The sequence below is a fragment of the Phyllostomus discolor genome, chromosome 12 (assembly GCF_004126475.2).
Source record: "Phyllostomus discolor isolate MPI-MPIP mPhyDis1 chromosome 12, mPhyDis1.pri.v3, whole genome shotgun sequence".
Lineage (NCBI taxonomy): Eukaryota > Metazoa > Chordata > Mammalia > Chiroptera > Phyllostomidae > Phyllostomus > Phyllostomus discolor.
Window position 1 is genome coordinate 34,040,961 of NC_040914.2, and position 12,974 is coordinate 34,053,934.

General features: G+C 51.4%; 1 protein-coding gene across 6 annotated transcripts in view; it reads left to right on the forward strand.

Moving 5' to 3' along the window:
• The window catches only part of TRPM1 (transient receptor potential cation channel subfamily M member 1), a 68,113-nt gene that overhangs the window by 20,118 nt on the left and 35,021 nt on the right, over positions 1 to 12,974 (forward strand). For 5 of the 6 annotated variants that reach the window (XM_036012932.1, XM_036012931.1, XM_036012934.1 and 2 more), the window contains exons 4-13: positions 1,418 to 1,631; positions 2,380 to 2,504; positions 3,237 to 3,408; positions 6,140 to 6,314; positions 6,742 to 6,865; positions 8,763 to 8,835; positions 9,595 to 9,695; positions 10,387 to 10,560; positions 11,830 to 11,964; positions 12,205 to 12,255. In XM_036012932.1, the coding sequence (XP_035868825.1) occupies positions 1,418 to 1,631; positions 2,380 to 2,504; positions 3,237 to 3,408; positions 6,140 to 6,314; positions 6,742 to 6,865; positions 8,763 to 8,835; positions 9,595 to 9,695; positions 10,387 to 10,560; positions 11,830 to 11,964; positions 12,205 to 12,255 (1,344 nt within the window). The remainder of the gene's footprint in view (positions 1 to 1,417; positions 1,632 to 2,379; positions 2,505 to 3,236; positions 3,409 to 6,139; positions 6,315 to 6,741; positions 6,866 to 8,762; positions 8,836 to 9,594; positions 9,696 to 10,386; positions 10,561 to 11,829; positions 11,965 to 12,204; positions 12,256 to 12,974) is intronic. The other variant, XM_036012933.1, reaches the window with a different exon arrangement.

A 12,974-nucleotide genomic window follows, 5' to 3' on the forward strand; every position in this document is an offset into this window, starting at 1 on the left:
CTTTTTTCATTGATTGATTTTAGAGAGAGAGGGGGAGGAAGAAACATCAATTTTTCGTTCCACCCGTCCATGCATTCGTTGGTTGATTCTTGTATGTGCCCTGGCCAGGGACTGAACCTACAACCTTGGTGTGTCAGGAAGATGCTCCAACCCGCTGAGCTCCGCAGCCAGGACTCGCTCGGCGTTTTAGCCGTGAGAGTCATAAACGGCCCACTGTTACAAAGAATGTGCAATGTCCGTAAATCCATACCAAGTTCGTGAGTCCGAGGGTCACGCTTGAGCCCAGTTCTGCAGGCTTACTCATCATTCCATCTCCGGTGAAGAGAGAGAAATTGCATTCTTTGCTTTTTGGTGTCGTCTGCATTTTGTTTTGTTTCTTTTGTCTGTGTGGACCTCCAACCCGCCCACAGTGGGTTAGGAGCTGGAAACATTCCCCCGAAGTCCGTCTGCAGCCTCCCCAGCCTGCACTTGGCTGGACAAGGACAGCACGGACTTTCACACTGGCACGTGAACAGGGAGGCCCCGCCTTTCCGATGAGCCTCGCTGGAGAGGGGAGGCGCCCACACTGCAATCCCTGTGGGCACACCCCGAATAATGCACCCACATGCCCAACTACATATTGGCATGGGACGAAGAAGCAGTGCATAGGGGCCAAGGCCTTAACCTCCTCTTCACCTTGAGGGGAAGGTCAAGTCCATTGGCTAACGCCAATGATCCCCACTCCCATCTCCCACTCAATGTGGCCCGTAGGCCGCTGTTTTAACAACATCCTGTCCAACCTCTAGGCGCCTGGTTCTAGGTGAGCCAGCTTTGGAGTTGAATCCTTCAAGATTAGTGTTGCCAGGTAAAATACAGACACCCAGTTACATCTGAATTTCAGATGAACGATGGATAACTTTTTTAGTATAAGTATGTTCCAAATCTTGCACGAAGCATGCTTATACTAAAACATAATTTGTTGTTCATATAAAATTCAAATTTGGCCCTGGCTGGTGTGGCTCATGGGACTGAGTGCCGGCCTACAAACCAAAGGGTTGCAGGTTCGATTCTCAGTGAGGGCACATGCCTGGGTTGCAGGCCAGGTCTCCAGTTGGGGGCACGAGAGAGGCAACCACACACTGATGTTTCTCTCCCATTCTTTTCCCCTCACTTCCTTCTCTCTAAAAAGAAATACTTAAATTCTCTAACATAAAAATAAAATTCAAGTTTGGGCGGCCTGTCATTTGCTTGCTAAATCTGGCAACCTTTCCGAAGTTTCCTTCCATCGCTTGGCCACAGGCTCACACAGAGGCCCCAGAACCTGAGGGACAGAAAGCCAGACAGCTCTTGCTTGGACAGGCACTGTGGCCTCGTCCCGCTGTGACACGGGAGGCCAAACCGAGGCCGGGCGCTGAGCGTCACGCACACTCTCTTGCAGTACATCCGCGTGTCCTATGACACCAAGCCCGATGCGCTGCTGCATCTCATGGTGAGAGACTGGCAGCTGGAGCTGCCCAAGCTCCTGATATCTGTGCACGGAGGCCTCCAGAACTTTGAGATGCAGCCCAAGCTGAAGCAGGTGTTCGGGAGAGGACTGATCAAGGCCGCCATGACCACCGGGGCCTGGATCTTCACAGGGGGCGTCAGCACCGGTAAGAGCAGATCCGGAACTCCTGGTCCCCAAAGAGCTTTGCGGGTCATTGAGACTGGAAAACAAAAGGGTTTGCATCTTGGTCATAGTTAGGACAGGAGTGAAGTCTTTATTCAGTAGCTTGTTGGGTTTTTTAAAATTTTGGTGTGATCATTGTGATGGTCAACATTTCCGGTACCCACCATGCATGCCGTTCCTTGAATGGAGCCCTGTACGAACCTCGTTTTCATTGAGGTTCTTGACTGTCCTGTCTCTAGCACATGGAGCAGGAAAGCGAGGCAGAGAGAGGCAGAAGGACATGCCGGGCAGTGTGGCTGTGAACTTTAGCTGAACGCAGCCAAGGACTGCCAAAAAGACCCAGTGACTTCCCTGCTTGGAGACCTGTAAAGGGAATCCCTTCACAGCCAGTTCGGTTTTGGTTTTGTTGAGTTTCGAGAAAGAGGAAGGGAGACAGAAACATCCATTAGTTGCCTCTTGTACGCTCCCCAAATGGCGGTTGAATCCACAACTAGGCATGTGCCCTGACTGAGGATCGAACCCACAACCTTTTAGTGTACGGGATAATGCTCCAAGCAACTAAGCCACCCGGCCAGGGCCAGGGTACTTTCTCTTAGAGATGAAGATCATTATCTCTCAATGATGTGCCGTGGGGAAAGGAGTGGCTCAGAGAAGGGGGTCCCTGAAGTTCACAAACAGTGAGATGCTGGGAGGTAAAGGACCTAAAACATGTGACTTCTGGCTGCTCCCAGGTGTCATCAGCCACGTCGGGGATGCCTTGAAAGACCACTCCTCCAAGTCCAGAGGCCGGGTCTGTGCTATAGGAATCGCTCCCTGGGGCATCGTGGAGAATAAGGAAGACCTGGTCGGAAAGGATGTAAGGGTTTTCCCCTCAGACATGGGCAATTTGTCAAAATCAGTCTTTATTTTGAGGTCATTGTAGATTCCCTTCTCCCTCCGGAATAAGAAAGAGAGGTCCCATATACCCTTTCCCGAAAGGGTACATCTTGCAAAACTATGGCCCAATCCCACGATCAGGATCTTGACGTACATGCAATCAAGGTACACAGGTGGCTTGTCACCCCTCCCCACGCCCTGCCCCATGTTGCCCTTGGACATCCACACCAAACTCCCTCCCACCCCCTGGTAACCGCCATCTGCCCCTACCTCTAATTTCATCACTTCAAAAATGGCATGTCAGCGGGTCACGCGGCATGCAACCTTTGAGGACTGGCTTTTTCACTCCACAATAATCCTCTGGAGACCCGGATCGTATGCGTATATCAGCAATTTGTGGTTTTCCATTGGCTCTTACCAATAAACCTGCCGTAAATGTTTTATAGACAGGACTTGGCGCTAACGTAAGTTTTTATTTCTCTGCGATTGATGATGCCCCAGAGTGCAATTTCTGGGTTGCTATTATCCAAAATACTTTAATTGTTTCTCACTTAAGATAGACATTTGCAAACACAAAAAAATCGTTCCTTTGAGAGACTAAGAAAGGGTAAGAAAGAAACCTCGCAGTTAGAGGGAGTGCTTGCTTTGTGTGAACGCATGCTCACCTCCTATGCTGGTGCCCCGCTCTGATTTGCACTGTGCATTTTGCCAGGTGACGCGAGCCTACCAGACCATGTCCAATCCCCTCAGTAAGCTCTCCGTGCTCAACAGTTCCCACACCCACTTCATCCTGGCCGACAACGGCACCCTGGGCAAGTACGGCGCTGAGGGGAAGCTCCGGAGGCAGCTGGAAAAGCACATCTCTCTGCAGAAGATCAACACCAGTAAGTTCTGGCGAAGGCCAAGGCCAGTGGGCTGCCTGAGGGGAACTGGCCCCCCCCCCAGGGTATTTAAAGCCTTAATCTTGGTTTCTGGTAGAGCAGTGGAAGATGGCCTGCCTTGAGCCTCTTCCTGAGCCACCTGCAAAGCGCACCCCACTGAGCTGTGTCCCGAGGCTTTGCCCCAAGATCAGCCAGGAGGGTTGATGCAAGTAACAGCTCTGCAGCGGTTGCCATGGTGACGGCAACTGTCTGCCATGTTGGCACATGGTTCCAGTTCCCTAGAGTTGCTGTAGTTATCTTTTTAACACTTGAACAAAAACCATGTCTCCAAGACTTAGTATGGTTCAATTGAGGGATTGAATAGCTCCAGCTCTGGTCTGTCAGCCAGACCAAGGCTGGCCAGGGTTCACATGCCTGGGGGAGAATGCTGAGGTCAAGTTAGAGGGGAAGGAGCGGTCCTCAACCAGACACAGTGATAACAACAACCCGTTAGAGTGAACATAACCAACGTAACCTCTTGGAACATGCTCCTACTCCAGTGACCTTTATAGTTGAGCAGCACCTTTTAGTGATTTAGTAGATCACCAAAAAGTGATCTTCGAGAGTATTTTGTCTTTACCACGACTGGTGTGATTTTTGTGAACAAAACCTGGAATTGATCATTAGGAAGCACAATTAAAGGGGCCGTCTTCACAGTGATTAGAGGGGAGAGGGCCAGCTACACAAAGTTGTGGATTTCCAGGGATCCGCTCTCCATTGATAAATTGGCTGGTGACTGAATTTTTTGTTCCCTCGTGTTCTCATTTTTCTGGACTTGTGAGTTTCACACCGCCCAGCTTCGCCTGGCCACGTGACCGGTGGGCTTCCCTTTGTCATCCTTTGCCTAGGGCTCTGAGTGGGGCAGGGACAGCAAAGGGGGGCTCAGCTGTCGCCTCTCACAGCACGGAGCTTCAGGGAGTCCAGCCTAAACCACGAAGAATGCATTCCGCTCCATTTCTGGAAATGGAGGGGATTCGGCCACCGCATTCCCGGATGTCTGAAATGCTAAGCCTTGCTTGGGTTGGGGACCTCAGAGACAGGGTCCGGGTCATCTTGGTCCATTTTTCCAGTTTCTCTCGGGCAGGGCCAGGCCCAAAGCGGGCCCTCACACACCCGTTTGCTGAACTGAACTTAACTGAGACTATTCTGGTAGGAGTTGTTCAAAACACAGTGAACTTCCTGCCTGTAGAAAGGCGACACAGAAGCAAACCAGAAGCCCTGAATCCCCCCACTTGAAATTCTTAGCGCCTGCTCTGGCCGCCCCCAGCGTGGCTCAGTTGGTTGTCCTGCAAAATGAAAGGTCGCCGTTTGGTTCCTGGTCTGGGCACCCCTGAGCCTGGGCTGCAGGTTCAATCCCCCGTGAGAGGCAACCAATCGATGTTTCTCTCCCTTTCTCCCTCCCTCCCTCTCTCTAAACAATAAATAAATAAATATTTTTTAAAAAAGAAATTCTTAGATCTCCTAACATGTGCAGGCAGAATGTCATCCAGAGGCCTCCCAAACAGTGAGCCTGAGGACACTTCTTCCACGTGGCACTGGTGGATGGCAATCAGATGAGTCCCACGACGTCTGGTGAGAGGTGCTCAGAATACAAGGTCACGGCCAGGCTGGGGTAAAACTTTGAACAAGGCATATGTGTCTCTGCTGCCCTTCCATCGCTCCAGCCCCAGGTTTTTGGACCCTCCTGCTGCCTCCGGCTTCCCAGAGCCCACCCGCCCTGCTGGCTCTGACACCCATGTCCGCTGGCTCCTCCCTTGTCCCTGGAGAGCCCTGTGGTCTGCTGGAGATGGGGGAGGACGCTCAAGGGCTATCGTCGGTCCATGGGTTTGCTCTCCCTGGACTCACTGCCTGTTTCAGAGGCTGGAGGCAGCAACACCTACAGAACTGACCACACCAACAAGCCACTTAAGGTTTACAAAGTACTTGGATGTCCAAACAGTTTATTATACTTGTATTTGATACCCCTTTAGGAGACAAAGGGGGCACGGTGATGATACACCTTTAACATATGTTCCCGTAGGGCCCGTGGCGGCTTGGTCATATGAGTAGTGCATGAGGCCAGGAGGGTAAACTGAGCTCTTTTATTGTTGGTCCAGTGCCTTTCACTGTCATTCCTGTTATTATTTTAGCAATTTTATTTATTTAATTTTAGAGAAAGGAGAAGGGAGGGAAAAAGAGAAGGAGCAGTCGCCTCTCATAGGCACCCCCAACTGGGGGCCAAACCTGCAACCCAGGCACGTGCGCTGACCGGGAATTGAACCTGTGGCCTTTCGCTTTGCGAGACAATGCCCAACCGGCTGAGCTACACCTGCAGGGGCCACTCTGTCAGACCCTGGGGCAGGGCAGCAAGGGAGGCCTTTTTCCAGCTGAGAGAACCTTCTGGTGTCTCTCCCCTTGAAGCAGCCTGCGTGCCAGCTGGGCTGTGCAGGGAGCTCCATCCCCCACCCCCCACGCCCGGCCCAGCAGGGGATTCTGAAAGGCCGTGGTTTTAAGTCTCTGTTTTTTCCAACGCGGCCACGATGCGGGGTTTGAATGCAAGAAGGAAAACCACCGCCATTGGGTCTCTCAGTGAGCATGCGCACCCGCCGCCCCATCCGTCCGGCTGCCAGTCTGTAATCTGGGGCGTTCAGACCAGCAGCGGCGGGTGCCGGGTCACGGGCTTGGGGCCTGAGGGCGAGCGCGGTGTGTGTTGCAGGGCTGGGCCAGGGCGTGCCCGTCGTGGGCCTCGTGGTGGAGGGCGGCCCTAACGTCTTCTCCATCGTCCTGGAGTACCTCCGCGAGGAGCCTCCGGTCCCCGTGGTGGTCTGCGACGGCAGTGGACGCGCCTCGGACATCCTGTCTTTCGCGCACAAATACTCGACGGAAGGAGGGTAGGATTTCCGACCTCTCCCCAGGGGTAGGGGTTGTAGCTGCCTTGCTGGGTGAGGCCGAGAAGAAAAACCTTAGCCATTCCAAAAACATAAAATACGGAAGATGCATGCGATGCTCCCGTTTCCTGAGGTCGCCAGGAGAAGGAGCCCTCAAGACCTGCGAGGTTTCTTACAGAATTCCTTCTCTGGGGGACACGCTGTCTCCCAGCTTCGTCTTCCCTTATAAGGTTTGCAACAAGCCGGGAATGCAGGATGAGTGTGAACGCAGTTTCACACTCAGCTTCCTCTTCGTCTGCTGTCCTGGGATCCCCTCCAATGGAAAAGTTTCCAACCAAAGGCACCAGATGGACCTGGAGACGTCAGATTGATTCCCGCTCACCCGCCTAACTTACGCTGTCTTCCTCTCTTTGGCGTTTCCTTTAAACAGGGTCATAAATGAGTCCCTCAGGGACCAGCTCCTGGTCACCATGCAGAAAACATTTAATTACAGCAAGACCCAGTCGCTTCAGCTGTTCGCAATTATAATGGAGTGCATGAAGAAGAAAGAGCTCGTAAGTGTCTTGGAAATATTTCCGAGCCAGCTCCGCTGAGAGAATCGTGTTTCCTTCCTAATTCTGCCCATGTGTGCGTGACGGGGTTGTTCACGTCCCAGCTCAGCTTTTCCAAAAGACGGTGTACAAATCCACACCAAACCGGCTGTCATGTCCACGGGACGGCAGCTGCGTGAGCTCTCCCGGTCAAGCGACCCGGGTGCGTTCAGACCTCGGTTGAGGTTAGGTGATGTCACACTACGTCACTCCAACGCTAAGGTGCGCGACATTAATCGGATCTAAAGATCTGAGGACCGACACATACACCACTCTTTTAGGTGAGCTTGTAAAATCCTGTCCCATCACTTTCCAAATACAGTACAGGCATACCTCACGGACAGCATGGGTTCGGTTCCAGGCCATCGCAACAAAGCGAGCTGTAATCGTTTTGCTGCTGGAGGATCTTACCTTCAATTCGTTTAACAAAAAAAAAAAAAAAAAAAAAAAAAAAAAAAAAAAAAAAAAAAGCAGTATCTGTGAAGTGCAATAGAGCAAAGTGCAGTGAAACGAGATGTGCCTGTAATTATTTCCCACACCTTGCCTCCTTAATGATTCTTGTAAGGGATAGGCACCCTCATTGCATGCACAAGGTAGCCTCTTCAAAATTCTACAAATTTCTTATAAATACAGGCATACTTCAGAGATATTGAAGGTTGGGTTTCAGACCACTATGGTAAAGCAAATATTGCAATAAAATCAATTTTCCCCAATGCATAATAAAAGTTCCGTTCATACTATATTGACACATCTATTAAATGTGCAATAGCAGTATGTCTAAAAAAATCAATGTGCACGCTTCAATTCAAAAATACTTAATTGCTAACAAATGCTAACCATCATCCAAGGCATCTGCAAGCTGTCTGTCATCATTTAGCTGGTGGAAGGTCTTGCCTTCAATTTGTAAGCTCGATACCTATAAAACACAATAAGATGAGGTAGGCCCAGGCTGGTATGGCTCAGTGGATTGAACGCCGGCCTGTGAACTATAAGGTCGCTAGTTCGATTCCTGGTCAGGACACATGCCTGGGTTGCGGGCTGGGTCCCAATAGGGGGCCCACCAGAGACGGCCTCACACTGACCTTTCTCTTCCTCTCTTCCTCTCTCTTTAAAAATAAGTAAAAATCTTTTTTAAAAAAATGAGGCAGGATTGTATATCAAATCTGAGTAGAAATGATTTTGTCATCTCTCACAGCAATTTCGATATTGGCATGTAGAACCTCAATGAGCAGATGGGGTCATAAAATCCAGGCAAGGGCTCAGAGTCGGGACGAGGAATGCTATCACTTCTGGAAGCCAGACGACCTGGGTTTAAAACGGTTTTGCTCTCAGCATCATTGCGTGTTAGTCCCTGTGATCCTTTTAAAAAAAAATCAGCCTGCCCTGGCCAGGTTGTTCAATTGGTTGGAGCATTGTCCATTGCACCAAAAGTTTACGGGTTCGATTCCTAGTCAGGGCGCAAATGGGAGACAACTGATCCAAATCTCTCTCACATTGATGTTTCTCTCTCTCTCTTTCTCTCTCCCCCCTTTCTCTCTCTGAAAAAGTCGATAAACATATCCTTGGTTGAGGATTAAAAAGACAACCCAATTCCCCCCTTGTATTCAACTTTTTAAAAAAAATTTATTTATCTTTAGAGGGGAAGGGAGGGAGAGAGAGAGAGAGAAACATCAATGTGTGGCTCCCCTCATGCGCCCTCCCCCCCCCACCCAGCGCCCAGTGGAAACCCAGGCATGTGCCCCGCCTGGGAATCGAACCGGTGACCCTCCGGTTTGCAAGCCCGCACTCAATCCACTGAGCCACACCAGCCAGGGCTCAACATCTCTTTTACTCAGTGTTTTCACGATCCACCTGTTTCCAGGTCACTGTGTTTAGAATGGGAGCCGAGGGGCAGCAGGACATGGAGATGGCGATTTTAACTGCCCTGCTGAAAGGTGAGCTGTGGGGAGATGGCGCCTCCTGTTCTTTCAAGAAATCCGTCCCTTTCCCCTGTTGGTGGCGGAGCGCCGAGCCAGCCAGCTGCTTAGATTCATCTCAGTGGGAAGCCAAGGTAGAACGACAGGGGTCCTAGATAGGGACGCTGTCAGCCACGGACCATGACAGCTGAAGTCAGAACCAGTTTCCATCTGCAACCCGTTCATGGAAACCCGTTCAGGGTTTCCACTCACAAAGGGTAAACACTAAATGGGTTTCCCTCCCGCACCCCAATCACTGCACCCTGCAGTGTCTTGTCCAATACCCCTGCTCCTCTCCTAATGCCAGGCTGGCTGCAACCTGACCACTCCTGGGGTGGCTTGGGGGCAGGGACCTCCTGCCTGCCTCTTGGCTCTGCTGGGACAATGACAAACAGCAGGAGAGAGGAGAGGGCGTCATCAGCCCGGCTGTGCTGGGCTGGTTCTCTGAACGGCTGCATGGTAGTGCTCTCCTGGGCTGCCCTCACCTCCAGCCTGGGGACGCAGCCCACTGGCCTGTCCAGGTGGAGGCCTGACAGTCCCAAGTCCAGATAAGGGTCCTAGAGTCCCTGGGTTGCCTCCAGCCTCCTCCAGGGCAGCCCCTTGAGAAGATGGAGTTCTTAGCTTTGGGCCCCGGGTGGTCACTCCTGGGCACAAGAGAAGGCAGCGATGCTGAGTTCTAGCCCCGCACCCTGGGTGGTCCAGGCCCGGAGAGAATTGCCTGCTTTCTTGCCTTTCCAGGAACAAACGCGTCAGCTCCGGACCAGCTGAGCCTGGCGCTGGCTTGGAACCGCGTGGACATAGCGAGAAGCCAGATCTTTGTCTTTGGGCCCCATTGGCCGGTGAAACTGTTTTCTGATTCATATCGTTTCTCCTGACTTTGTCCAGATGCTTTTGTCCTGTGCTCCCCTTGTGACCCCTCTGGGTCTCAGTAAATGATTTGGGGCGTTCTGATGATTCAACGCTTGATCCTCTAGGATTCTTAGGAGACATTGTTGTTATTTAACATCAAAGAAGCTGGAGGAAGTTAGAGCTACCAGCACTAATCACAGACTCAAACCAGTGCTCTTGAAGAAATTGTCACTAAATATTTTAGCATGGCAGGTGAAAGTGGGTTTTACCCTCTTATTTATTTTAAAGATCATATTTATTTATTTCTAGATAGAAGGGAAATGAGGGAGAAAGAGAGGGAGAGGAACATCTATTGGTTCCTTTCTTGCACGCCCCCAACTGGGGACCTGGCCTGCAACCCAGGCATGTGCCCTGACCAGGAATTGAACCAGCAATCTCTCAGTTTAAAGGCCAGCACTCAGTCCACTGAGCCACACCAGCCCCGCCAAAGTTTTTACCCTTTTAAACAAAAGAGAAAAATAGCTCCTTAAAATTAAATACAATGATTGCACCGAGGGCATGGAGCCCCGAGGACCCTGTGTAAGTGTACTCACGTTCGCACGAGTACATGGTACATGTGTGTGTTAACGTTCACGTGTGTGCATGTGTGTATCTTCCCCATTCTGCTTGCTGTGGATGCAGCCCCTGGGCAGCCTAGCTCCCCCGGTGGAGAGCAAGGTCATGGAGAAGGACAAGAAGCCGCCCACGGCAACCACTAAGGGTGGCAGAGGGAAAGGAAAAGGCAAGAAGAAAGGGAAGGTGAAAGAGGAGGTGGAGGAAGAGACCGACCCCCGGAAGATTGAGCTGCTGAACTGGGTATGTGGGGGGTCTCTGGTCCCGTGTCTCAGGGTTGGCTCCAGCCCCACCTGGGGCCCTGGCTCCCAGGAGGCCACAGGAAGGCATTGACGAGATTGCAGCTGTGTCACCTGTGCTGGGGTGCAGCTGTCAGGTTGTCACAGACATTCCTGCTTTGGGGGCATAAAGCCACTGACAGAGGAGGCTGGGTCAGTCATCAGGCTCAACAGCAGGTCTCTCTGCCCCGCAGATGCGTGGGTGCTCGAGGCAGGAGAACACGGGCAAGGCCCCAGCTGCAACCAAACAAGACGCGAGGCCTGGGACTGGGTGCAGGGGAGTCTGACAGGACCCACCTCCAGCCTCGTCACTGCCGGGACACAGGCCAGACAGGGCTCTGGGCCTCTGCAGGGACAGGTGGCTGGCACAGTCACTGCCGCTCACCCTGGTGGCACACTGCACGCCCTCTCGGTCCTGCCCGGCTGCCACACAGGGGACTTTAAGTCAAGGAAACAAACTCTGCCCGGCAAGCCTTCCCATGGTACCCAGGGCTGCAGGCGCTGTCACACTTGAGGACAGAGACGTAAATGCTAAATGATGGTAAATAGAATAGTGCCATCTACCACCTCAGAAACCGTTGTTTGTGGAGGTGGGAGCTTGGAGATTCTAGGGCTGATCGCAGTTTTATTTCGAAAAGAATGCAACTCGTGTGGTTTCCTCTCTCCTGTTTATATTACGAGAAAAGCGAATAAACCATCTTAATTAAAAACAAACTGGAAACTAGAGAGGGCAGTGGCAGTTTGGCTGTAATGTTGCATCATCTTCAGCTTATTTTTAAAAAGGAGAGAATCACTCCTTTTTCTCACTATTTTTTAAAAAGATTTTATTTATTTATTGTTAGAGAAAGGGAGAGAGGGAGAGAAACATCCATATGCCGTTGCCTCTCAAGCGCCCCCTACTGGGGACCTGGCCCAACACCCAGGCATGTGCCGGGACTGGGAATCGAACTGGCGACCCTTTGGCTCTCAGGCTGGCACTCAATCCACTGAGCCAGAGCCTTTTCCCCTTTTTATCGAACTTGAATGGCTGGTCTGACATATACCAGCAGGCCAAACTGATGGGAAAGGGGAGGGGAAATGGGTGTGTTTACTGATGACAGAGAGCAGAGAGAGCCCCGTTCAGAAAGCTCTAGAATCTGGGGTCAGAGTACACGTTGGGGGATGTTTCCAACCTGCCTCCTGCCTCGTGTCCCCCCGAGAGGACACTCCCAGGCTCCCCTCCTCCCTCACGCAGGTGAACGCTTTGGAACAGGCCATGCTGGATGCTTTGGTCTTGGATCGTGTGGATTTTGTGAAGCTCCTGATTGAAAACGGAGTCAACATGCAGCACTTTCTCACCATCCCGAGGCTGGAGGAGCTTTACAATACCGTGAGTGGCCAGGAGGGGGCGCCAAGGGGAGCCCTGGGCGCCCCGATTGCTGGTGCATGGTACCCAGAGGAGCCTGGAAGTATTGAAAAACCATTTCAGTGGGAGGGTCCCCATTGCATGGCAGGCAGGTATCCTTCCTATTTATTTATTGTTTTTGTAGTTTTTAAAACCCCAGGGTAGGCTTTGGCTCCAAGCTGAAGAGGAAACCATAGTTAACATGGCTGAACGCTTGCCTTTCAGAGACTGGGCCCACCAAACACTCTGCATCTGCTGGTCCGGGACGTTAAAAAGGTCGGACTGCCGTTTCGTTATCCTTCCCTATGGGCATCTTTCCATAATGTATTCTTTAAAAATGTATTTTCCGATTAGAGTTGACAAACAGCATTGTATTAATTTCGGGGGTACAATATAGTGATTAGGCATTAGTATCCCTTACAGACTGACCCCAGCCCCCCAAATCCAGTGCTCGCCCGACCCTGTACAGAGTTATGGCAGTATCATTGGCTCTATTCCCTGCGCTGTGTTTTACAATCCCGTGACTGTTTTTCTGATTTGGACTGCTCAAGAACACATGTTACAGAACAACTTCTAATTTCTAAAATGTATGCTCCTCTTATTGGCGGCCTAAGAAATAACCCCTCTCTTCATGAAAAGAATTCATTTACAATAATAAAAAAAAAAAAGCATCTTTTTTAAGTCTGATGCTCCTCTCACAGGATAGGCTGAAAGAGTGGTGAGGGGCGGGCCCCACGGCCAAGGCCAGGGCGCTGGTCAGCCAGAGGAGGGCTCGCCTACAGCTGCCCCCGCCCCCTTCTGTCCCTGCCGCCCCGCGCTCTATGTCTGCGTTAAGACCTGCCACTCTGCCTCTTTCTCGAAGTACCGTGAGGACATGCCTCTGTCACTCTGTGTGTTCTGGGGAGCGAAGCAGTTGTCCTTGTCCCTCTCTGTTCCCTCTTTGGGAAGTGACATCTGTTCCCCGCTTCCCACGGCTATGAAGTAGAACAGTCTAT